Consider the following 24,673-nt stretch of genomic DNA (forward strand, 5'->3'; position numbering starts at 1 on the left):
CATTTTACTTCATATTATGAGGTATGTCTTACCTTGCTTCAAAGTACCATATAGCCAAAATCCTACCCCCCAAAACGTGGAAGCAATTATTTTATAAAGACTTCCTCATATGCACTCTCCTGTTCTATTGGATTTCAAATCAACTTTATTTCATTGTCTAGCAGCCAAAGGCATTATCCTAGTCATATTAGCAACCCAATGACAGTTGTTACATCTTTAGATCGCCCTGTAATGGTTATTTCCATCTCTGTCCATGAAACCGTTTTCTGCGTTAAAGTGCTCCGATTTTCACCCCACACAGTAGGAGGCAGCATGCATCCCTAACGTATGTTTGCAGACCGCCATTATATCATATGAGAAAAATAAGTTATAGTACCATAGAAGAAGAAGAAGACTTCACTGTCTACAGCTCTGTGTGGATATTTGCTCTGTCGGGGTGAACACGAAAGAGGCAATTCGGTTCAAGGAGCTACACCGAGCCTTTTCACAAAAATACTTTGATTTTGTACACAGAAAATGGCGGTTCCTGCAGGTGCGAATGTACAGATGAACACAGAAACAAAGAACGACCTTGCAAATCCATCTGAAAATGACATTCACTTTGACGAGAAAGAATTGGAAAACATCACAAATCACGTCGAAGATGGCACAACACTGCCCCTGCACTCTCCGTGGACATTTTGGCTTGACCGGTAACAAAAATACGAATGATTACCTAGATGTAGCTAACGTTAGCTAGCAACACTCATCTTAACGTTTAGTACAACGCACATCGCGTTTTAGATACGAACTGAGTAAGACTCACTTAAAGACAGCCGACAACATCGATGTCGGCCTTACACAACTGTTATAGCTAACTAACGTTAGCTAGCTAGAAGAAAAGAGGGTCTTCCAGATACAGCTAACTACGTTAGATCGCTTGTTCCCACCCCAGCTAATTTACCGGTATGCTAACTTGACCAGTGTGAACGTTTACCTATGATATTTTTGAACAACTAGAATGTATTATTAGTGCATTTTCTAGCTAACTATCCAAGAAGTTGTGACGCGTTAACTATAGGCTTCCTGGCTACCTTGTCACAACTGGTGGAAGCAGCAGACAACGCTGCAACATTGTTGCAAGCTGAGTCAGATTCAGGCTACATTCTATCTATTCTCCCGCTATCAGACGTGATCGCATCGTATTCTGCGGTCGATAGCACGAAGCTACAGTCTTGCTTTGAGAAGGCTACTTTGAGTAACGTCTCTTGACTTCAGGTCAATTTATTGTAAAAGTCAACTGTCCAAGTTACATTTTAATTGAAGTTCAGCAGATGGCCTAACCAAAACATTTGCATAATTGCAATCACAATGTAGTGAGAATGTTTTGTCAAATTCGTAGACTGGGATCTACAATTTTGTGCCCATTTATTTCGATATTTTTAGTAATCAATAAGGAATTATATGTATATAATCTCACACATGGAACTTGACCTACCCACTATTTTCGTAAGCAAGCATTTCACTGTAAGGTGAAATACCTGAAATACCTGTTGTATTCAGTGCATGTGACTAATAACATTTGATTAGATTTTCTTCATTGACCTCCTGATCACATCACTGAATTTGTCATGACTAGATATGGTTCAGTGCTAATGTTGGTTATGCAGCTCCAACATGTCTAAGAAATGTCTTACTTTGATACAGGCTTTGACACACATCTGTCTTTGGGAATGGGCTTGGTTTTCAAGAAGCAGCTTGTTTGTGTTTCTCTTTTAGGTCATTGCCAGGGACAACAGCAGCAGAGTGCGAATCTAATCTGAAAAAGATCTACACAGTACAAACTGTTCAGGTGATTTAATGTGGGGAAATTATGGATAACGTTGTAAATTACCTCTTCAAGCTATCTACTCCGATCCTGGTTTGGCCGGTCGGTGTAGGTCATCATTGTAAATAGTAATTTGTTCTTAACTGATTTGCCTAGTTAAAATGTTTTTACAAAATCCATAGGTTGACTTTATTTTGGTCTGACTAACTAGCATAGCATACTAAGAGATCAGCAAGGCAGTCTTTTCATTGGATTGAGAGAAATTACTTTTCAGTAAGCTGTTGTTAATTATCCATTGATTTGTCATTTTCTCTGAGTAGAGTTTCTGGAGTGTATACAACAACATCCCTCCTGTGACTACCCTGCCTCTAAGATGTAGTTATCACTTAATGCATGGAGAGAGGAGGCCCCTATGGTAAGTCCACTAACTTAATGGAAAATAGTTATATCATTTATTTCATTTTGGGAAGGCTTTAGATTGTGGTTTCAATGGAAGGTTCCTTGGAAATTTTGTTACGTAACCTTTCATGACTTAAGTGGCACAAACTAGAATGCTTTTGGTAAATTATAATTTCCTAGTTTTCGCTGCCTGAGACAAGAGTTTTTGGTTGAAACCTCATATGTTAGTGTCAGCCTAAATGCTGAGCTCAAATGTTACTGAGTCTTAATTCTTTAATCTCCAACAGGGAAGAAGAAAGTAATGCTAAAGGTGGAGTCTGGAAGATGAAAGTACCAAAAGAAAGCACTGTATGTTTTAAGAACCTTCACTCATCCTTAATACATCTCGAATGAATGCCATATTACTCACTCACTGACTGAGTTGGTTCTATAAAACACTTTTAAAAAATATTTTCACTCTCAGTCTGCCGTTTGGAAGGAGTTGTTACTTGCCACGATTGGAGAGCAGTTTGCAGATTATTGTGCTTCAGGTGAGTCCCTACTTTCAAGTCAGTACATGATGTTGAATCTAGTGCTTGAGGGGCTGAGTGATTTGTAGAATTACAACGTGAGGACTCCATCATGGCCAGACACTATGGGGCCTATTTTAGTTGTATCCTCTAACTTTCTTAAGTTAGAAAATGAACCAAATTATGATGATGATTCACCCTCTGGCACTAATAATAGAATATGATGTGACTATATGAGGTAGTGGAAACATGTACCATTTATATGTACTGATTTCTATCTTTCATTTTCCTTTGTCTTTACAGAAGATGAAGTGGTTGGTGTAAGCGTTAGTATTCGAGATCGAGACGATGTTGTTCAAGTCTGGAATGGAAATGCATCTCTTGCTAGTGAAGCGAATATCTTAGGGAAAGTCTATGAACTCCTCCCGCACATAACTTTTAAAGCAGTATTTTATAAATGTGAGTATGGTCTTTTGTTTTCGTCATTTATTTTAAAATGCATTGTTTTGAATGATAATTACCCAGCTGAGGGCGGGCGGGCTGTGAATACTTTGGCTGCTATGACGCTCTGCGAAATCATACTATGTCTCTATTTTTGAGTTTTGGCTGTGGCATTGTAGTCACACAAAATATGAATAATGTTGTCCGTATGTAGTTATTTTTCAAGCTCATTGAAATTGAAAGACCTACGAAAAGGTTGAGGCTTTACCATGCCTGCATATCTATTCCAATTTATTCACTTACGGAAACACAACATCCCCATCAGCAAAGATGATTGAAAAATGTACTATACTACTAGCATACATACAAAGCAAAAGCGAGAACAGTCAGTTGCCGATGTTGAAAGTTGCTACCGAACCTGACTTTCTACTGGTGGTATTGACTATTTAGATACTAAACCTAACTGATGGGAATTCGTTAATTTGAGGTAGCAGACACGTATAAAAGCTTGCTATCTATTGAGCTAGAATCCAATAGGATTTTCACACGCTTTTGGTTAGTTTCACCACTGTCTGCCCGCTCTCCATCTACATGCCCCCGGTGAGTTTTAGGCATTTTTTTTATCCAAGATAAAATATTAGCTATGTATGTGAAGTCAAGGGTTTACATTAAATATGACTGTTTTCGTCTTTCAGCTCACAGGGAACATCATGCCTTTGAAGGAGGGCGTTCACGACATTAGCCTCTGCACTTTTTGATAAAGCTCTATTCTCGCCTGGATTTAACCTTCTCTCCTCAACTTAATCCAAAATATAATTTTGCATACTGTACATCGAACCGAGGAAAACGTCATAGAATGTTATTGATATATATTTTTATAGATTCAAATGGCTGAGTTTCAGTCTGATGCCTTTTATTGTTTTTTTGTTGTTCTTGAAACACAATTCTAAAGAGATTCTATCTTTAAAGTACCGGTAGGTCTTTTTTAATTTAGTGGGTCATTTAAAAAAAAAGAAAATGTCCTTAGTCTTCATTCATGTCATTTCTGTATATGTGGTGTTTCTTCTTTAGAATGATAATGCACTCTATTGCTGCACTGTCACTGCCCTGCTCTCTGCCCAGCTTGGCATGCCATGGACCTCACACGTGAGCATTGATCCCTAATGTATCTATGGCACACCGCTGACCCACAGTTCAATGTTTTTCACTACATTTGCCCTTAGAGAGATGTTGCTTGTTTATACAATGTTTGTTTTTAGCTGTCTTGGAATTATGAATTGTTTGATCCATATATACTTTGACTCATTTGAGAAAAATTTTGTCCTAAAAGTTGTAGTATTGTAACTGTTGGCAGACAGTGTTTTCTTTTTGGCACACACTCAATCATGTCTCACCAATATTAACATCAGCGTTGAAGTTAGTAAATGTATAATTGACTCAAATGCTACAGGTAGTAATGAGCAAAGTCCCCAGACATTCCTACACATTATGATTATACTTTGATTGCAGAGCTGTTAATATGCAATAGGTATGAACAGTGTTATACTGGTGTATTTTTTTTTTGTATCAGAAAAAAATTTGACTTTAAAAGGATCAAATATTAACAAAGTAGTGTATATATAGTACATTTCATTTAAACATTTCTAAAAGTGTGGCAAATGCATTCTTTGGAAGTATGTTTTGAGTGAATGTAATAATAAGATAAGTTACTATTCACCTTATTGAAACTCAGCCCAATATTTAAAAAAAATATCCCATGCTGCTGTCACATCACTGTCACCAGAACACTTGTGCTGGTAATATATGCAAAAGTATTTGGACACCCTTTCAAATTAGTGGATTCGGCTGTTTCAGCCACACCCGTTGGTGACAGGTGTATAAAATCGAGCACATAGACAAACATTGGCAGTAGAATGGCCTTACTTAGTGACTTTCAACATGGCACCGTGACAGGATGCAACAAGTCAGTTTGTCAAATTTCTGCCCTTCTAGAGCTGCCCCGGTCAACTGTAAGTGCTGTTATTGTAAAATGGAAACGTCTAGGAGCAACAATGGCTCAGCCGTGAAGTGGTAGGCAACTCAAGCTCACAGAAAGGGACCGCTGAGTGCTGATGCACGTAGCGCGTACAAATAGTCTCCTTGGTTGCAACACTCACTACCGAGTTCCAAACTGCCTCTGGAAGCAACATTGGCACAAGAACTGCTCGTTGGGTGCTTCATGTATTGGGTTTCCATGGCCGAGCAGACGCACACAAGCCTAAGATCACCCTGCCCAATAAGTGTCGGCTGGAGTTGTGTAAAGCTCGCCGCCATTGGACTCTGGAGCAGTGGAAATGCGTTCTCTGGTGTGATGAATCACGCTTCACCATCTGGCAGTCCGACGGACAAATCTGGGTTTGCCGGGTGCCCGAATGCTAGTGCCAACTGTGAAGGAGGAATAATGGCCTGGGGCTGTTTTTCATGGTGCTGGCTAAGCCCCTTTTTTCCAGTGAAGGGAAATCTTAACGCTACAGCATACAGTACAATGACATTCTAGATGATTCTGTGTTTCCGACTGTGGCAACAGTTTGGGGAAGGCCCTTTCCTGTTTCAGCATGACAATGCCTCCGTGCACAAAGTGAGGTCCATACAGAAATGGTTTGTTGAGCTCAATGTGAAAAAGCTTGACTTGGTTGCATAGAGCCCTGACCTTAATAACCCCATCAAACTCCTTTGGGATGAATTGGAACGCAGACTGCGAGCCAGTCCTAATCACCCAACATCAGTGCCCGACCTCACTAATGCTCTTGTGACTGAATGGAAGCAAGTCCCCTCAGTAATGTTCTAACATCTATTGGAAAGCCTCCCCAGAAGAGTGGAGGCTGTTATAGCAGCAAAGAGGGGACCAACTCCATTTTAATGCCCATGATTTTGGAATGAGATGTTCGACGAGCAGGTGTCTATATACTTTTGGTCATGTAGTGTGTAACCTCTGTTATTTCTGTTTTGAATCCCACTATCTCAAAGTGAGCTGTACTGATCACATTTTACATTAGAACTGTGCCTTCCGCTGCCCAGGTTCTCAGTTGTAGAATTTGGTTTAAAAATGTATGCAACTTGGTCCTATATTTGTGAGTCTTGTTGCATTTGTTATTCGAGGGTACTGAAAAATAAAATGTTTTTAATTTGTGGGAATATTCTGATGATTTGGTCTTGGACACTATCTCCACCTACTGGTGACTTTTTGTCGTATATTTCACCTGCATTTCTGCTGCAAGTCACTTAATACAGAGTACTAATAGTACTACTGATACTCTGTTTAGTATCATCACCCCTGAAATGAAAAAATAAATAAAAACTAACTTTCTCTGTCCTTTGCCACGTAGCAAGAGTGTTTAAGTCCTATGCTTGTCCATATTTGTTCACACACTGCAAGCACTGGTTTGATCAACCTTGGCAGTAAATAAGTAAAATATGAATATTAGGTGTGTTTTTTGCTTACAAATACAGTATGGACAGATGGGTGAAATGTCCTCAGAAGTCATTATCTGTGAACCCTCCCCAGAAGTGGCTTCCTTTCATTACATGTAGAACGTTAGTCATGTATTGTTCCTCTGTTGCTCATCATGCCCTCAGCAGCAGGGGAGAACATCATATGAAAGCCACCCCCTTTGGAAATTGAGAGTAGATTATTTTCATTTGATTAATTACCTAATTAACAGAAAGCTAATTACTTTGTTGTGTGCATGAGTGCATATGGAGAGGGTGTTACATAATTGATAGTAATCCTCAATTAATTTGTTTTAAAGCAGCACTCTTATCAAGTCAAGGCCTAATCCACAGCATATCGGCAACATCAAACCAACAATATGTAAAAACTATTCATACAAAAACACTTTTGTTCGACACCATTGAGCTTAATATGCCCCATATTGAAATGCAGATACATTTAGCTGACTTTGTAATTGTGTATTGTCTTTTAATGGATCAACATTTTTAATTGGAAGTTCACCTAGAGAATTATATTTTTTGATTACATTGTATGATTACAACTTTGATGCAAATTGAGAGGGGTGCTGTTGTTACTATAAATGCCCACTATCAAAATAACGAAAGTCGCACACTCCATATATATACTCCCAGCAATTTAATGGGTATTTACCATCGTTTCGGCAGAACTGTGCCTTCCTCAGGGTAATGTCATGAATACTTGAACCAGACATTACACTGAAGAAGGCACAGTGATGCTGAAACGTTGGTAAATACGCATTAAATTGCTAGGAGTTTATATATGGAGTGTGCGACTTTGTTTTGATAGTTTATAGTTTATTTGCCGTTAGCACCTCCACACAAACACATTTTTCTGGGTGTGCGCCAGCTCATGTTTTTTAAGTTACTATAAATGTCTGCATCATCACTGAACAAAAATATGAACTCAAATTCTAAAGTGTTGGTCCCATGTTTAAAGAGCTGAAATAAAATATCCCAGAAATGTTCCATACGCGCGAAAGCTTATTTCTCTCACATTTTGTGCACAAATTTGTTTACGTCCCTGTTTGTGAGCATTTTTTCCTTTGCCAAGATAATCCATCCACCTGACAGGTGTGGCATATCAAGAAGCTGATTAAACAGCATGACCATTACATAGGTTCACCTTGTACTGGGGACAATAAGAGGCCACACAAATGTTCAGTTTTGTCACACAACACGATGCCACAGATGTGTCAAGTTTTGATGGTGCGTGCAATTGGCATGCTGACTGCAGGAATGTCCACCAGAGATGTTGCTAGAGAATTGAATGTTAATTTCTCTACCATAAGTCGCCTCAATGTCATTTTAGAGAATTTGCCAGTATGTACAACCGGCCTTACAACTGCAGACCACGAGTAACCATGTCAGCCCAGGACCTCCACATACGGCTTCTTCACCTGCGGGAACATCTGAGACCAGCCATCCGGACAGCTGATGAAACTGTGGGTTTGCACAACCGAAGAATTTCTGCACAAATTGTCAGAAATCATCTCGGGGAAGCTCATCTACTTGCTCATCGTCCTCACCAGGGTCATGACCTAACTGCAGTTCAGTGGGCAAATCAAATGTATTTATATAGCCCTTCTTACATCAGCTGATATATCAAAGTGCTGTACAGAAACCCAGCCTAAAACCCCAAACAGCAAGCAATGCAGGTGTAGAAGCACGGTGGCTAGGAAAAACTCCCTAGAAAGGCCAAAACCTAGGAAGAAACCTAGAGAGGAACCAGGCTATGAGGGGTGGCCAGTCCTCTTCTGGCTGTGCCGGGTGGAGATTATAACAGAACATGGCCAAGATGTTCAAATGTTCATAAATGACCAGCATGGTCAAATAATAGTAATCACAGTGAACAGGTCAGGGTTCCATAGCTGCAGGCAGAACAGTTGAAACTGGATGCTCACCTTTGATGGCCACTTGTACGTTGGAGAAGTGTGTTCTTTACAGATTAATCCCACTTTCAACTGTACCGGGCAGATGGTAGACGGAGTGTAAGGCGACCAATGGGCGAGCGGTTTGCTGATGTCAATGTTGTGAACAGAGTGCCCCCATGGTGGCGGTGGGGTTATGGGCAGGCAGGCATAAGCTATGGACAACGAACACAATTGCATTTTATAGATGGCAATTTGAATGCACAGAGATACCGTGCCGAGATCCTGAGGCCCATTGTCGTGCCATTCATCCGCCATCATTACCTCATGTTTCAGCATGATTATGTACGGCCCCATGTCGCCGGGATCTTTACACAATTACCGGAAGCTGAAAATGTACCAGTTCTTCCATGGCCTGGATACTCACCAGACATGTCACCTATTAACTGTATTTTGTATTTTTCTGTAATATTTTATGTACACACTGCTATTTCCCTGTTTTGCCTTCTTGCCAGGTCGCTGTCGCAAAAGAGCTTTTTAACCTCAATGGGTCTTACCTGGTTATATAAAGGTAAAATATATATATGTATAAAATAATTAAGCATGTTTGGGATACTCTGGATTGACATGTACAACAGCGTGTTCCACTTCCCGCCAATATCCAGCAACTTCGCACAGCCATTGACAAGAAGTGGGACAACATTCCACAGTTCACAATCAACAGCCTGATCAACTCTATGCATAGAGCTATACGTCAATCTGTGGGCAGAGTTATATCATGCCCATAGTGTGGAAAATAGGTAAGTGCATGTGACAATTAATTTCAAAACTAGATTAATTTCACCATAAACATTGTCTGATTGATCAAACCGCTTTTGTTTTCAGGATCAATATTAATTTCCAGTGCAAGATGTGCTGTTGTGTGAATTTGAATTAACTTAATCTATGATTCCTCCCCTATCTTTTTATTTATAATATCCTATGTTGGAATAGTTCATTTCCCTATTCCCCAGTATTAAGGGGTATCCATAGATATTATTCTATGTATTCTTTTTGTTTGTATTTTGGGTGTAAAGTACTGTATTTTTGTTACACATAATCTTGTCTGTTGTATGTTTTCTTCATTGACAAAAGTTTATTTCTAATTTTACACCCTGTCTGACTGCAGTTGTTGGACTTCACATGGACCAAACACAAATCCCACGCTTGCATGTTTCTGTGGCTGTATGAGAGAAGAGCAGAGGACTATTGAACACAACCCTGTGGTCTGGTCATGCTAACCATGCCAGGTTTGATGTGTCTCTCCAACGCAGTGTGGCTGCTTGTTTCTTCTCAACTTCTTTACTAGCAGAATATCCACTGTGACCAGATGTGATAACAATACGCCTCTACTATGTCACCAGTACTCTTTACTATATAGCTTTGTGTTTTTTCAGGATTGTTAAACTCCAATGTGACTTTCAGCTGCAGAGAGCTCTATCATTTAAGGAATGGCCTATACAGGCATAGACTTGATGTCTACATGAGAATGTAACATTTTGTGTGACTAACAACTTAGATATTTGGTTATTAAAGTGATAATTCACTGTTTACTGTTTTATCATATGAGGAGTAAGAAGACAGTAACGGCTTCAACTGCTGTCAGTGGGTGGCGCTCTACACCAAAGAAACAGCGTTTCTAAGAAAACCCATCAGCCATGTTGTGCCACCTAGATGCAGCCATGATACATTTACTGTCTTTTGTAAAGAAATCAACGGTGCTTTGCAGACCTTGATCAAGGACAAAGAGACTTAAAATATTTTCTATTGAGGTTAAATTAATGTTGCTTTTCAACAAGTGTTAACTGGACTATTGGACCGACCCATGATAATTCTCTTCTGTAGGGGGCAAATGACAGACATTTTAATTACTGCCATAATGTCTTAAGTCCTTCAGTGACAGTAAATCGAGCTGAAACGGGGGAACATTCCATTTTCACAGGCAGGTCGCTGAAGGCAGTTATTACAGGCTTATAACATATGTTTTGAAGTAACTAATAATGCACTTTATAATATAGGGGAAGGAGTTAGTGAAGTGAATGTATAACGCAACAATTTACAAAAATATAGCTATATAGTTTGTGTTGTGGAGTGTCGCCACGCACATGCTATAAGCGAAGTTAAATTAATATATATCTTATTAGTCTGGGACAAAAACATTTTTTCCAACAAAGTTAAGGCTGAGACATAGGAGTCTAGTTTGTCCCTCTATCGAACTTTAACCTCTCGAACTCCTTCCTTCCATTGGACAAAGTGCAGAAAAAAGAAAAGAAAACTTTCTGCATCAATTGTAATTAGATAGCTTACATCTAGACATTTTTACTTCATGACAAGCCGTTGGTGTCGAGCCTTTCTGCTAAAACTAATGCATCATTACATCTCTCACCAAAATTGCATGCATCATTTGAATTGGCTACTACTGTGTATTGTAAGTGGTAACGAATATATGACTTCTGTCAAAATTCTGTGAAGATCTACAATGAATGTTGTTTACCCAGCAGGTGGATATGACGTCACGGATTTGGAACATCAGAAAATAACATCCAAATTCGCGATTATTTTTTCTTTCAATGCGAATTAAAATGTAATAACATTAGAAAGAGCTCGCTCTCGTATTCGAGACAGAACGTGGCGTGAAGTCTAGATTATTTTTACGGGTAACAGCGCTCTCCGTGAATGCAGCAGAGATGTATCCTCGCAGTTAAAGTTAGTCCCCCAAGCGGAGTAATGTTGGTAGTATTTACAGTGTGAATATTGCATGCTTACTTGGTACACAAGATCGCGTGTACAGTTCATTATCTCTAGCACAGAATTGTCTACTGCGTGCACCTACCATTGTCGATTGGGTAAGTTTATCGTATTATAATGTTGTCTCGTTAGACATTGATTCTACTATTTCAGTTTGCTCACATGGAGTTTGTCTTTGTTTGCCAATGTTTTTTTTAGAATGGTTTCTATGGCGAAATAAACTAATAAACAACACCAATAATATGACATGAGAGCTGAAATACTGTTTGATGTTTTGTGCTATGCGCTGCAAACCGTGTATACTCTTCGAAAGGCTCAGTGATACAGCATTAGAAGAGACACTGCATTTGCTACTTTTCTAGAAGTTAGGTCGGTAGTTGCTCACTTATTTTCTCATGTTTGTGACCCCGGGTAAATATCCTTTAACAGAAGATCAAGTAAGAAGTGCAAGTTATACTTTGTGAAACCATGCTCTTGGTATACTCCGTGTATACACTTTGTAACTCAACATGAGTTTATTGAATGGAGAGAGGAAGTTTAGTGCGGTGATTTCTTTGGACCAAAATCAGGGATAAGGTGCTTTGCCCCACGTGGTACCTTCCGCAAACTCTTCAAGACTGACCAGACTCACTGTAGATTCACATTTTGACACATTATTATTTCTTATGATTACAGAGTGGGAAGCAATACTTTTGATAGTTCAATCATGTGCATTGATATAACCAAATATGTACCAAGATTTGGTAGTTACTGTAGCACTTGCATGTCTGTAGACTACTCTCATAATTGCGAATCACTATAATAATGTTATAATATTATTATAACGTCATTATAGTGAACTACAATTGTATTGAATACTGGTTTTATACTCTAAGCATCTCTAAGCATATTTTCTAGACTTTTATTATTCGCTACAAGTACTATCCCACTTTGTTGACTTGTTAGTGGTTGGAGGCTGAAAGTTTGACAACACTTTCTTGATTGGGTTTAGGTTGTAGTAGATTAGGCTATGCATCTTTATTTGCAAGAAGATATTACACCGCATTAGAGGCCCATCACCTTCTGGCATGGTGAAATTAGAACATGAACTGATAAATGACTTATGTTTTCTATACAACAAATACCCTATCTACTATAGTATTTTGATCTCTTAACAAAATATAATTAGGTAATTAAATGTAATGAACTAACGTAGATAAATGAAAACTTTCTTTTGTTTGCACTTAATGTCATGCATTTTTTAAGTGTCTTCAGTTATTATACTATTTTGTATTATATTCTATTATTTACTCATTATTTTTTTTTACTATATAAAATCATCATTATTGCAAATAAAATAACTAGGCCTACAAACTATAACCTGCAGACAGGGTGTATTATAATTCTTGAATAATTGTAGAAATATACTGAGCATGATTGTTTCCCTAAGCTAAAAGGGAACACAACAAGCACACAACAGTTAGATATTAATAAAGAATCTGAACCGAATCTGCAGCTGGCACCATTGGAGCTAAAACTATCTAAAAAATAAAAGGCAACTGCAGCTTTAACATCTATCATTGGCAGAGCTCCCTCTTCGTTGGTCTTTGGATTAGTCATTGTCTGAGGAAGAAAAAAAAACTTTTGTAGGAGAAGTAAAGTAAACAGCCTCCAACAAGCGAACCTTGACAACCCAGATTAAGGAAAACATTGAAGATCAAACAGTGCTGCTGCTGGGCTGTTGTCATGAGCTGCCTGAGAGAGAGCTGCAGACTATTTGAACAGGCACTGGGGTTTGTGTGCTCACTTATGCAGAAATGAACCTTTGCAAATGCTGACCCAGGTTTAAAAAGCACAGGGTGAACTTTCTTTGCAACTTTCCTGCTCTGGTGTTTAACACAGCCAGTGTCCAGAGAGCCCCAGCCTTTGTTCTCCTGCTGATTCTTCAACCCATGACAAGTATGACAGGAACACACTAACCATGTCCTCTCAGACTGCTTTACACCAGATCAAACTACAGTACTTTCTCTGCCCCTTATTGCAACTGAAAAAAGCAGGTAAAAAAAATATTACAATTGAGACAGGCTAGTCTTATGCAGTGTTATTACTTAGCCTCATTGAATTCCTATTCAATCCGTAATGTTCTTTTGTGTTTTCAAAAGTCCATATTTTCAGTTTGGCCTCTTCAATACATACACAGGCATTTGTTTTGGGTCCTCTTTTTGGAGAGTTGTGGCTAACTTGGTGAGATAGTAAATTAGCCACTCATGCAATCAGTCTGAGGAGGACTCCCATCCCGGAGTGGACGGGCTTGCTCTTTCATCTGAGGGCTCACTATTTGTGAACACACACTGAAATGACCAGTGCTGGGTATGGAGTGCCTGTAAACTGACTGTGCCCTCGCTCAATGATAATAATAGTTATTTTTGTCCCAATGTGGGAATGAGGTTTCACACTACGTAGAGTTTCCAGACTAGGACTGGTATTAGGGTATTTGCTTGATTTATCTTGTAATTAATGCTTAATACAGATTACAATAATTTAAAGTGGTACCACTTATGAATAACTTCCCCTATGTATCTTGTGTATTTAATTGTGTATTTATCATCATCTCACTGTCGGAACATTCACACCATGAATTTCTCATGTGACTCACACATTTTCACATTAAGATTGGTCTTAAATGTACAGGAAAGGCTTAGAGAATGAATAGTGGGATGCTAAGTAGCACAACTGTGACAAGTAGACCAACAGTATTTATTAGTATGCTATTGCATTCTAATGGAATGGCTAACAAAGGGAAGCAGGACAATATTTGCAGGGTAAAGGTTAGTGTGTCCCACCCCCTGTGGCGTGCCCAGGCAGCTGTTGCCTCTCTGCGCCGTGCCCCTGGCACACTGTGCTCTCCATGCCAGGCTGCCAGGCCATTGGTCAAGGAGTGGACGGCTTTAGGTGAGCTCGGAACGACTCCTCTGTCTCCATGGAGACTGCACACGCTCAGGACAGCCATTAACTCAGCCAACCATTAATTAATGTCTTCCTCTGTCATCTGTCCTTAATAAAGGGAGGAAGGTTGACAAAATGTCACTGGTAACGGGGAAAGAAAGGAAGTGTGCAATTACTATCAATTAATTATTCATAATTAATTGATTATCGTTGCATGATAAAGAAAGAAGTTGGTTGGCTTTAGTTTAACAAAATTGTAGATATAAAAAGGAGTTATTTTAGACTGGACATATGAATTTAGTTTATTTCACGCATTCTTTTTTCACTGCATTGATTTTTTGGGAAGTCATTAGCTGCTATTTTGTTACCAGTTGCCAGTTTAGTTTGTATATCATTTTCATGTATATTTCATAGTGATGATTTTTTTTGTAGTATCCCTTTTGACTATATTATATTGTTTCTATGACTCCAAGTATAGATTCTCATTTTGCTAGGTAGTTAACGTTAGCTAGTGCTTGTCGGCTGTACCTGTGTCAGAACTCCGGTATTTCTCCATCTCTAACTTGTTCTCTATCTTCTTTTTAAATGGTGAGCCAACATGTTTTTAGCACTTTTATTTCCATGACTGATCAAAACTTGTTTCCTCATGGCTCTCTCTTGTCCTTCTGCAGCAGACATGGCGAGCAATATGTTTGGAACATTGAATCGCAATAAAATTCCAGTATTAAATTGCAATAGATATATAATCATCAGAATCGTGAGAATCACAGTACATATCATATTGGCAACTAAGTATTGTGATAATATCGTATCATGAGGTCCTTGGCAATTCTCAGCCCTAATATTTCATGTTATACTGTACATCAGGGGTTACCAATCGTTTTTGTCCTGTGACCGCATTTTAATATATAAAAAAACGAAATCAAGACTCCACCATATACAAAAAGGGATGGAATCAACAGCCAATGTTACATTTTTTATTTGGGGCTATGGTAGTCTATTACAAATAAGTCTGACAGTACTTCAATCTGAAGGAAGTATGGTTTGAAGTGACTAAAACGTATTAGAAAGGTATTGGGAAGTTCAGAAGATCATCAAGCAATAATTGTGTATGATCATCTGTGTAGAAAAGAACACCATCATTGCTTTAAATGATAATGTTATTTTTCCCCCAGGCTGTTTTGGTTCCAGTCCTGTCCACTCTGTTCTAACGAGTCATGCGCAGCTTTTGAGCATTTTAGAGGGAAACAGAAGACATACTTGTTCCAAGGGTCATAATAGCTTATAGTTTAAACTGTTCAAAAGTTAGAGCCACAGTGTTTAAGCTGCAGTCATTTAACTGTGGCGCTGCGCCACTGCAAAATCATTGCCGCCATGCTAAACAAAACAAGTAATGATTAGAAAAATCTGGCAACCCCATAGTAGAATAGTTTATCTATTTACCTAGTCGGCTTGTTGTGTGTTCTGTGCGAGATAAATATTCCTCTCGAGGCGCATTCAAGTTACGAGTGCCATAGGGAGTGAAACATGCATTCTGACAAGCAGTCAATCCACAATAATTCTTGCAATCGTGGAGAAAAACAGCAGTTTTAAAGGCATAAGTTAAAAAGAGGGCAATCACAGCTTTCCCTTCCTACTTTATTTATTTCTCAACTCCTAAATATGCGCGAACTGCACCATTTTAAACCCAGAGTTTTTAGCAGGGTCATGGATAAGCACTTTACTGCTTTGCAATTTGCTGTGAGTGCATAGGGGACAGTGGGGCTAAATGTAACATGGGTCAATTGTAGGGTAACTTGGGGTAAAATGCCACCCTACCTCAAAATAATTTTATGGAATCAACAGCCAATGTTACATTTTTTATTTGGGGCTATGGCAGTCAATTACAAATAAGTCTGACAGATCTTCAATCTGAAGGAAGTATGGTTTGAAGTGACTAAAATGTATTGGAAAGGTATTGGGAAGTTCAGAAGATCATCAGGCAATAATTGTGTATGATCATCTGTGTAGAAAAGAACACCATCATTGCGTTCAATGGTAATTGGGGAGTGACATAAAAAAAAGGTCTTGAGATGGATTACATTTTTTGTTGAGCAAGAGTAGTGGCAACATTAAGTGGTTTCTGTGAGAAGTACAGGTTACCAATCGCATGTTACACCGGGTGGCAGGTTATCCCAAGTTACCCTAATGTAGGCCTACCTTATATTCACTGTATTTATGCACATTTTTGGAGACATAAAATTCATCAATAGGATGCTAACTAGTTAAAAGATTACATTAGGGATCTAGCTAATGATTAGACCAATAGGGTAAATGCAGATAGGCAACCCCATGCTTCAGCCTATTTATTTATAGCCACTATGCTCCATTAGTTGGGCTACAGGTGATAATGCTTATTGCTAATAGGATACCTGATAATATGGACCATACATAGGAAATTGCATGGTCCAATATGTTAACATAATTTAAACTAATAATAATATGTTATTGGGCTAATTTCTGGAGGTGGAAATTATATTTTGGATGGTGTCAGCAATATTTTATTTTCATTCATTTTGGAATAGAATGTCCTTTTAAAAAGTCAACAGAACTGAGCTTTTCAGCCCTTCTACATAAACATTTTGGGGGGACCCCGGAACCCCCCAAAAAGGGGGGCAGGACCTCCCCTTCAACCGCACCCGCCCCCTCCCTGCGACCTTTTCCCCCCACTGCTACACAATTTTCCAGAGGAAACACTGTAGAGCCATATATGTAGGAAGAAAACAGAAACCGCTCTGTTTGTCTCAATCGCATTTAGCTGATATCGGAGGTTACTCATGTAACTGTGGTTCTATGAACCAAGCAACACATTTTCAGAGTTTCTCTCGCAACTTAATTTTCAAATCAGGCGAACCCTGGTTTGGGAAACACTGCTGAACATCATACAGGCTTCTCTATTATTTTGTTTTGGTGGATGCCCAACTGAGACAATTATGTTGTTTCACTTGCTTATCATCAATAATCAATTAAAAGGAGATTTTAAAAAATCAGTTCACTTACATACTAGAATGGAAGACTATTAATGAAAGAGCCGTTTCAATGTGTCTACGGCTGAAAACTACTCTCTCTGTAGTAGTGTCGGTTTGCATTGAGATGTGAAAACTTCGCAGGAGTGTGTAGGAGTAGAGAGCGTAATGACTGAGTGAAACCTTACTTTCAGGCTTAATTTACTCATAAAGAAAGCAAATGCCAGTGCAAATCTCAACACCTCTCATATATATTAAAATATGTACATTGTCATTGCTGATTTTTTTCACACATTTTGCTGTAGCGCTGACTAGCCTAGTCAAACCTCGATGGGCATCTGAGATGTGAGATATATTTAAAGATTGCTAGGATTGCATCAGTTTTTTAAGGCCCAGTGCAGTCAAAAATGTTATTTTCCTGTGTTTTATATATATTTCCACACTATGAGGTTGGAGTAATACTGTGAAATTATGATAATGCCCTTTTAGTGTAAGAGCTGTTTGAAAAAACCGGCAGATATTTTGTTTGTATTATTATAATACATTTTTCTCCCCCCAATTTCGTGGTATCCAATTGGTAGTTACAGTCTTGTCCCATCACTGCAACTCCTGTACGGACTCGGGAGAGGTGAAGGTTGAGCTATGCATCCTCCGAAACACGACTCTGCCAAGCTGCACTGCGTCTTGACACTCTGCTGGCTTAACCTGGAAGCCAGTCGCACCAATGTGTCGGAGAAAACACCGTACAACTGGCGACCGTGACAGCGTGCATGTGTCCGGACCGCCACAGGAGTCGCTAGAGCGCGATGGGACAAGGAAATCCCGGCTGGCCAAACTCTCCCCAAACGCCATAAGGGTCTCCTGGTCGCGGTTGGGTGTGACACAGCCCGGGATCCAACCCGGATCTGTAGTGACGCCTCAAGCACTGCAGTGCCTTAGACCGCTGCGCCACTCGGGAGGCAAGGCCACCTGAAATCTAAGCATGTTTTGCTGGGATGGAGTTTTAGCCTGCCTGGTAACAACACCAGGCGATAAATTAGTTAAAATCAGACCGATAAGAAAGAGAGTTCCAAACCTCTCTGCCAACCTCTCTGGACCATTAATGCATTGGTTACAATTGTCATGGTTCCAATCCAAAGTGACCGTCTGGTGGGCATACTGTAGTATACCTCTTCCATAGTGGAGAATGGAGATGTGCCCCCCAGGCCAGAGCTCAGGCCAGCATATCCATGTCCGACCCATCAGCTGCAGACCTGGGCTGATTGGAATAGGACTCAGATTATGTGCTGAATTGGCCCGATTGTCACAGATCCCTTTCTGCCAGCTGTGGGGTTGACAGATGAACCGAGGCGGGATCAGACCCTTGGGTGGGTTTCTCCTTGATCCAGGGGTCCACAGTCAGGTGCCACACAGGTTAACTTCTCTGCCCTACGGATCCCTTTAGCGGGATAATTTTCCTAAACAACCGCTGAATTGCAGGGCGCAAAATATTACAAAAAATATTTATAATCATGCAATCACAAGTTAAATATACCAAAACACAGCTTAGCTTGTTGTTAATCCACCTATCGTGTCAGATTTTGAAAATATGCTTTGCAGCGAAAGCAATCCAAGCTTTTGTGAGTGTATCAGTCAATGCTACAACAGCTAGCCCCAAATTAGCATGGTCACGAAAGTCAGAAAAGCAATAAAATTAATCGCTTACCTTTGATAATCTTCGGATGTTTGCACTCACGAGACTCCCAGTTACACAATAAATGTTATTTTTGTTCGATAAATATTACTTTTATAACAAAAAAACGCCATTTGGGTTGCGCGTTATGTTCAGAAAACTACAGCCTCGTTCCGGTCCTGAAAGGCAGAAGAAAATTCCCAAACGTATCAGATTCAAAAATATTACTTAAAATATTTATAATCATGCAATCACAAGTGAAATATACCAAAACACAGCTTAGCTTGTTGTTAATCCACCTATCGTGTCAGATTTTGAAAATATGCTTTGCAGCGAAAGCAATCCAAGCTTTTGTGAGTGTATCAATCAATTGATTGCACTCACTCACTCAATTGATTGCACTCACGAGACTCCCAGTTACACAACAAATGTTCTTTTTGTTCGATAAATATTACTTTTATAACAAAAAAAGGCCTTTTGGGTTGCGCGTTATGTTCAGAAAACCAAAGCCTCGTTCCGTTCGACGAAAAATCCAAAAAGTATCCATAATGTTCGTAGAAACATGTCAAATGTTTTTTATAATCAATCCTCAGGTTGTTTTTAACAAACATAATCGATAATATTTCAACCGGACCGTAACCTATTCAATTAAAGAGAGATAGAAAATGGAGAGCTACCCCTCTCGCGCGCGCAGGAACTAATCAGAGGACACCTGACTAGTTTTGAAAAATCTTGCTCATTTTCAAAAGCCTGAAACTATGTCTAAAGCCTGGTCACAGCCTGAGGAAGCCATTTGAAAAGGAATCTGGTTGATACCCCTTTAAATGGAAGAAAGACGGGCCAGGAAACACAGATTAAAAATAAAATAAAATCACTTCCGGGTTAGATTTTCTCAGGTTTTCGCCTGCAGAATCAGTTTTGTTATACTCACAGACAATATTTTGACAATTTTGGAAACTTTGGAGTGTTTTCTATCCTAATCTGTAAATTATATGCATATTCTACGATCTGGACCTGAGAAATAGTCCGTTTACCTTGGGAAAAATCTGACCCCTAGCGTCAAGAGGTTAAGGGAGGGAACCTCACAACACTGCTCCCAGTGGTGAGACTTTCTAGGAATGTGACTTTTAAAAACACCAAAGTATGCCCCCTCTGATATCCAGAGATATTCTCTTAATTTCTCATTACTGAACAGATCTAGATGTTTCTGTAATGTTCTGTTACACTGCACTATTTACCTTTGTGTTTTCCATGCAGGTTGTAGTGGTCACATGTGATCAGTGGCGTGCCGTGGGCCTGGGGCCTGGGCCTTCAGTGAGGTACTACACAGTCCCACCCGAATTAATCCACCTCTTATTACCATCATTATGATGCCATGGCTCTAGACACTATACATTTAGACAGAAACGCAGTATAACCAGGCGTTGCGTCACCTTGAAATTGACAAATTGACATTTTTGGGTAAACAGTGTTTACCCAAAAACATGACACAATCAATGAGTCTTTTCAATATTTCCCTTCACCTTTTCATTGTGCAGCTCCGTTGCCCTGCGCGCTTGTTCTTTGAGCTGTAGATCCACTCTGGTGTCCCCAAAAGTTTTCAAAAGCACCATTGCTTGTAAGTGCCCAGCCGTACTTTGGTGTCTCGTTGCTGCCTTGGTTAGACAACTCAAGTTTGCAAAGCCAGTGTGGCTCCAAACACCAAATCGATCACTTGCAAATAATAGGCATTCCCAGCAGTACAGCTTGCAGTGCTTCTCGGAGCCTGTGAGCCATTGACAGCGCTCGTAGTTGAAACTTTGAAAGTGGCGAGCGAACGAACCCCTTTCCCGCCTGTGACAGGCTTTGTGGCGTCGGGCGAATTCTCCTTACAATGTCTAACTTTTCTTGAAAAGTTCGTCTTGAGAATGGCGTTATAATTATATCCTCGACCAAATCGATATCTTCTCCTCCTTCCGCCATTGTGGGTTGAAAAAACAGCTTAGTAGTACGCAAATTAATTTGTTTATCAAATTCAGTTTCCTAGATCTGCATAGACCTGCCCATAGGACCTGCCTCTCAATATTGGTAATCCAATCAAAAGACGTGCACGCACTACGCCTGCTAGCTGGCTCCTGTGTAACACTGGAGCCAGCCAGCAGGCGTACAATAGCCAACTCTAAAGCTGATTGGTTGACACTAAATTTTCATTTCCATTCACTATAAGCTACAAGCGCCCGCACTGTTGATTCTGAAGGCCTGAGGGCAGATTTTAGACCCCTGGCAACACATGATGGCTGAATATGATTGGATAAAAGATCTAACATAAAGACCAGCCCTCCAAATCTCAACCTGGGGCTGGAAGCAGTGCAACCAAGAGGAAAGCTATGAAATGAAGAGTATAACTCTTACTCTGGGGAATAATTTAATACATATTTGTGGGAAAATATATTTAAATTTTTTTTTTATTCTGATGATGTTTAGGCCAGCAGAGAAGGCCTTGCAGGCCCTGACGGCCCACCACTGCATGTGATGATATGCATTCATAGCCAATGTGAAGTATTTAATGTAATATGCGCACTGATGTGTGCTGTGGTGGCACATTTCCTTATTCTTCCTTATTCCCAGGCTTCTTGGCTGGTAATGAGTCTACACTCTTACCTATCTTGAACCTAAAAGGGTTCTTCAGCTGTCCCCTTTGAAGAACCCTTATTGGTTCCAAGTAGAACTCTTTTGGTTCCAGGTAAAACCCTTTTGGGTTCCAGGTAGAACCCTTTACACAGAGGGTTCTACCAAGGGTGGGCGATATCCCGATTTTTCATATCGTTATACTGCCCTTCTCTCATCCTGTGATTTACGGTATTACTGTCGTAGTACACAAAGGGGTGCTAAAAACGCAAAAAATTGCCCATTGGGCGTCTATTACCAGAATGTTAACAAAACGTTAGCACAAACTTCTAGCGAATTTCAATAGAGGCTGCTAGCGAAATATGCTAATGAGCACAAATAAAAAATAAACTAATTGCAAAGACAGGCAATCCAGCTCATAAAGTTATAGAAGTATAGCTACCGTATAGTATAGTATAGCTACCGAATGTGGTTTTTGGTGAGTTTGGACATTTACAAGCAAATGTGAACGAGAGACACTGGAGTCGCTAGGGCAACGGCCCTGCCTGCTCTGCTCGGAGAATATTGGGGAGGAGTTGACGGGCCGAGAACAGAGAGGAGAAAAAATAAAAGCAAGGAAATCAAGATAGCAGCAGTGGCAGCTGTACAGATAACTACTCCAAAGCGCTTTGACTTCTCAAACACGGTAGAAAGCTAACACTATATGATTCCCCGTCTCAGCTAACTAGCAAGTTAAATCAAATACCCAGCTGGACTCCCGCTTTCTCCCGTTGTGCTATTTACAAACAAACACGTGACTGACTCAACTGTTCTGGGGAACTACGGTAAGCTTCATAGTGTAAAATGATGTGACAGGTGAAATGAAGAACGCAATCTGCTTTATCTCCTAACGTCTTGCACAAGTTGACTACAGATTAGAACTTAAGAAATAGTTTCAACGGTATTGACAGTATTAAAAACCTTCCCGTGGTTTTTTCCAAATACCCAGGTATACGGAATATATGGTAATCCGCCCAAGCCTAGTTCTACCTGAAATAAAAAAGGGTTCTCCTATGGGGACAGCCGAAGAGCCATTTTGGAACCTTTTTTTCTAAGAGTGTAGAGACACTTCTCCAGGTGAAGGTTCTCCTATGCCTGTTTTCCCTGTTGAGTGGTGGCCTTGGTCCCTGCTTGCTGCTCTTCTCAATGACTGAATGCTTGGGAGGGACACGTATGCCCTTTGTCTCTGTGCAGGTTTCAAGGTCCAGATACGTTGGACCTGAGGCATGCTCTCTATACCAGTGGCTGGATCATGCTGACTTGTCACCATGTGGCCTATATGGAACTTGAGTCTTTAGAATCGCTGCTGAGCCAGTTGAGATGGGCTGTTTTGAAGTGGACAAAGGTGGAACTTGACTATATACTCATATAATTTTCTGGGCTGGCTAATGTACTGAACCCTATTTTGGTATTTGAAGCACAAGCTAATTTTGTCTTGCCCATGTTTTTGTAAGAATGCACTATTTACTGAAATTCAGATTTTTTGGGGGACAATTTCCCCATCAAAATATCTCCAACTTTGCTTGGAGATACCTGCCCTCCCTTCTGGGTGTTTCACAGGTAGGCCTAAGCAGCAAACAGTTTTAGGCAGACATCAGGGGCCCAGCCATATGCTACAATCTGTGTTCAGCTGCCAGGCGAGACCTCTACACTTGTTTCTCTCAGCTGGCCTGTGTGTATGTGTGTGTGTGTGTTTGTACGTGTAGGCACGTGTATGTACGAGGTCTCTTGCCTTCACCTTAAGGTCTTTGCCTATTGGACAACAGTCCTTCTCATCATACTGATGCTTCCTCACTACTCTGGGATCTGCTATGCTGCCTGTCAGTGAGAATTAACAACACCCAAACATAAGCAGTAATGCCTCCTTCAGAACACCAGAAACACTAGTTGTATGTTGTATGTTGCCATAGTATTTCTCACTACATGTGCATTAAGGCCTAGGGAGCAGAGCACCTCTATGGGAGCCAGCCTCAGCCTTGGCGTCTTTGGTGTATTCTCACTTGGCAGCCTCTCCCTGACAAGAAACATAATATGGCAGGGCCTGCTCTTCCATCACCAGTGCTGGGCGGAAAGTTTCTGTGCTTTGATCATGTTTTAGGCGCATCGCTCCAGCTTAGCCCTGCCGCTCACGATGTGATAAGCCATTAGAGTACTCAGATCTGAGCCGGCAGCACTGTGGGCTTGAGGAGAGACAGGGGAGAGTGTATGCAGACAGGGAGAGCAGCAATGCAGATTTTGTTGACAGTTTGTTAAAGCACTCTTTCTCTCTGCCTTTTAATTAAACAATGTTCTCTCTTGCTCTCCATCTCTCCTCTCAAGAAAAGGACCTGTTTTATTTGAACTACTACTTTGAGATTGAACAACACTGTTATTTACCATGTTTCCTGGCACCGTGTTCACAATTAAAACACCTTTAATTAGAGGTGAATATTAATTACCTTATCAGAGCATGTTTTTAACGATTGAGCAAAATTATGCACATTGAAATGTTCTAAGTAAACGAAACTGATGTAACTTCACTTTGAAGTTGAACGTCCCCTTTTTGTCTCGTCTTCTTCTGCATTAGATGTTAGTACTTAAAACATGGTTTAGAACCCTGATTAAAACATGGTTTAGAACCCTGATTAAAACATGGTTTAGAACCCTGATTAAAACATGGTTTAGAACCCTGATTAAAACATGGTTTAGAACCCTGATTAAAACATGGTTTAGAACCCTGATTAAAACATGGTTTAGAACCCTGATTAAAACATGGTTTAGAACCCTGATTAAAACATGCTGCTCTTAATTGACTGGTTGTTGCTTATTTATTTGATATGTATTTACCAGCTGGGTGGTAATAGGGGAGCTGTAATTATCAAATACACTGCTCTCTAGGAGAGGATCAATTACTCTGATGAACACAGATGAAAGTCTGGAGGTTACTGTTACAAATATTTTGTCTCTGTAACGTACCAGTGGAAGACAGTAGAACAGGATCATTGTCCTATATCCCTCGCTGTGGTACACCACAATGTACCTGGATGGACCATTTGGGCAGTACTGTAAAAATGTAAATTGTTGTCTCATTATTAGTCATACATTTGACAATGTCTGAGATGGAG

The 24,673-nt window shown here is 40.0% G+C and overlaps 2 protein-coding genes across 9 annotated transcripts in view; both read left to right on the forward strand.

The window, feature by feature from the left end:
• Window positions 1-395: 395 nt before the first annotated feature.
• On the forward strand, window positions 396-5,061 carry LOC120024837 (eukaryotic translation initiation factor 4E type 3). Its single transcript, XM_038969162.1, has 7 exons — window positions 396-692; window positions 1,759-1,831; window positions 2,128-2,222; window positions 2,494-2,554; window positions 2,670-2,736; window positions 3,019-3,174; window positions 3,852-5,061. Exons 1-7 carry the CDS (start codon window positions 517-519, stop codon window positions 3,896-3,898), a joined length of 675 nt encoding a protein of 224 aa, XP_038825090.1. The 5' UTR covers window positions 396-516; the 3' UTR covers window positions 3,899-5,061.
• Window positions 5,062-10,952: 5,891 nt separating this feature from the next.
• LOC120060082 (forkhead box protein P1-B-like) overlaps window positions 10,953-24,673 on the forward strand; it is a 236,240-nt gene continuing 222,519 nt past the window's right edge. For 5 of the 8 annotated variants that reach the window (XM_039009147.1, XM_039009182.1, XM_039009190.1 and 2 more), the window contains exon 1: window positions 10,956-11,419. The gene's annotated coding sequence lies outside the window, so the exon portion shown is untranslated. Of the gene's footprint in view, window positions 11,420-24,673 lie in introns of all 8 variants that reach the window. The other 3 variants (XM_039009198.1, XM_039009205.1, XM_039009214.1) reach the window with 2 other exon arrangements.

The sequence above is a fragment of the Salvelinus namaycush genome, chromosome 2, assembly GCF_016432855.1.
Source record: "Salvelinus namaycush isolate Seneca chromosome 2, SaNama_1.0, whole genome shotgun sequence".
NCBI lineage: Eukaryota > Metazoa > Chordata > Actinopteri > Salmoniformes > Salmonidae > Salvelinus > Salvelinus namaycush.

Excerpts from the sequence above, each read along its gene's own strand:
- LOC120024837 (XM_038969162.1), top strand. The coding sequence starts at position 517 with ATGGCGGTTCCTGCAGGTGCGAATGTACAGATGAACACAGAAACAAAG. Across the intron at positions 2,223-2,493 it reads GGAGAGAGGAGGCCCCTATG|GGAAGAAGAAAGTAATGCTA; the intron begins GTAAGTCCACTA and ends AATCTCCAACAG. Across the intron at positions 3,175-3,851 it reads TAAAGCAGTATTTTATAAAT|CTCACAGGGAACATCATGCC; the intron begins GTGAGTATGGTC and ends TTCGTCTTTCAG.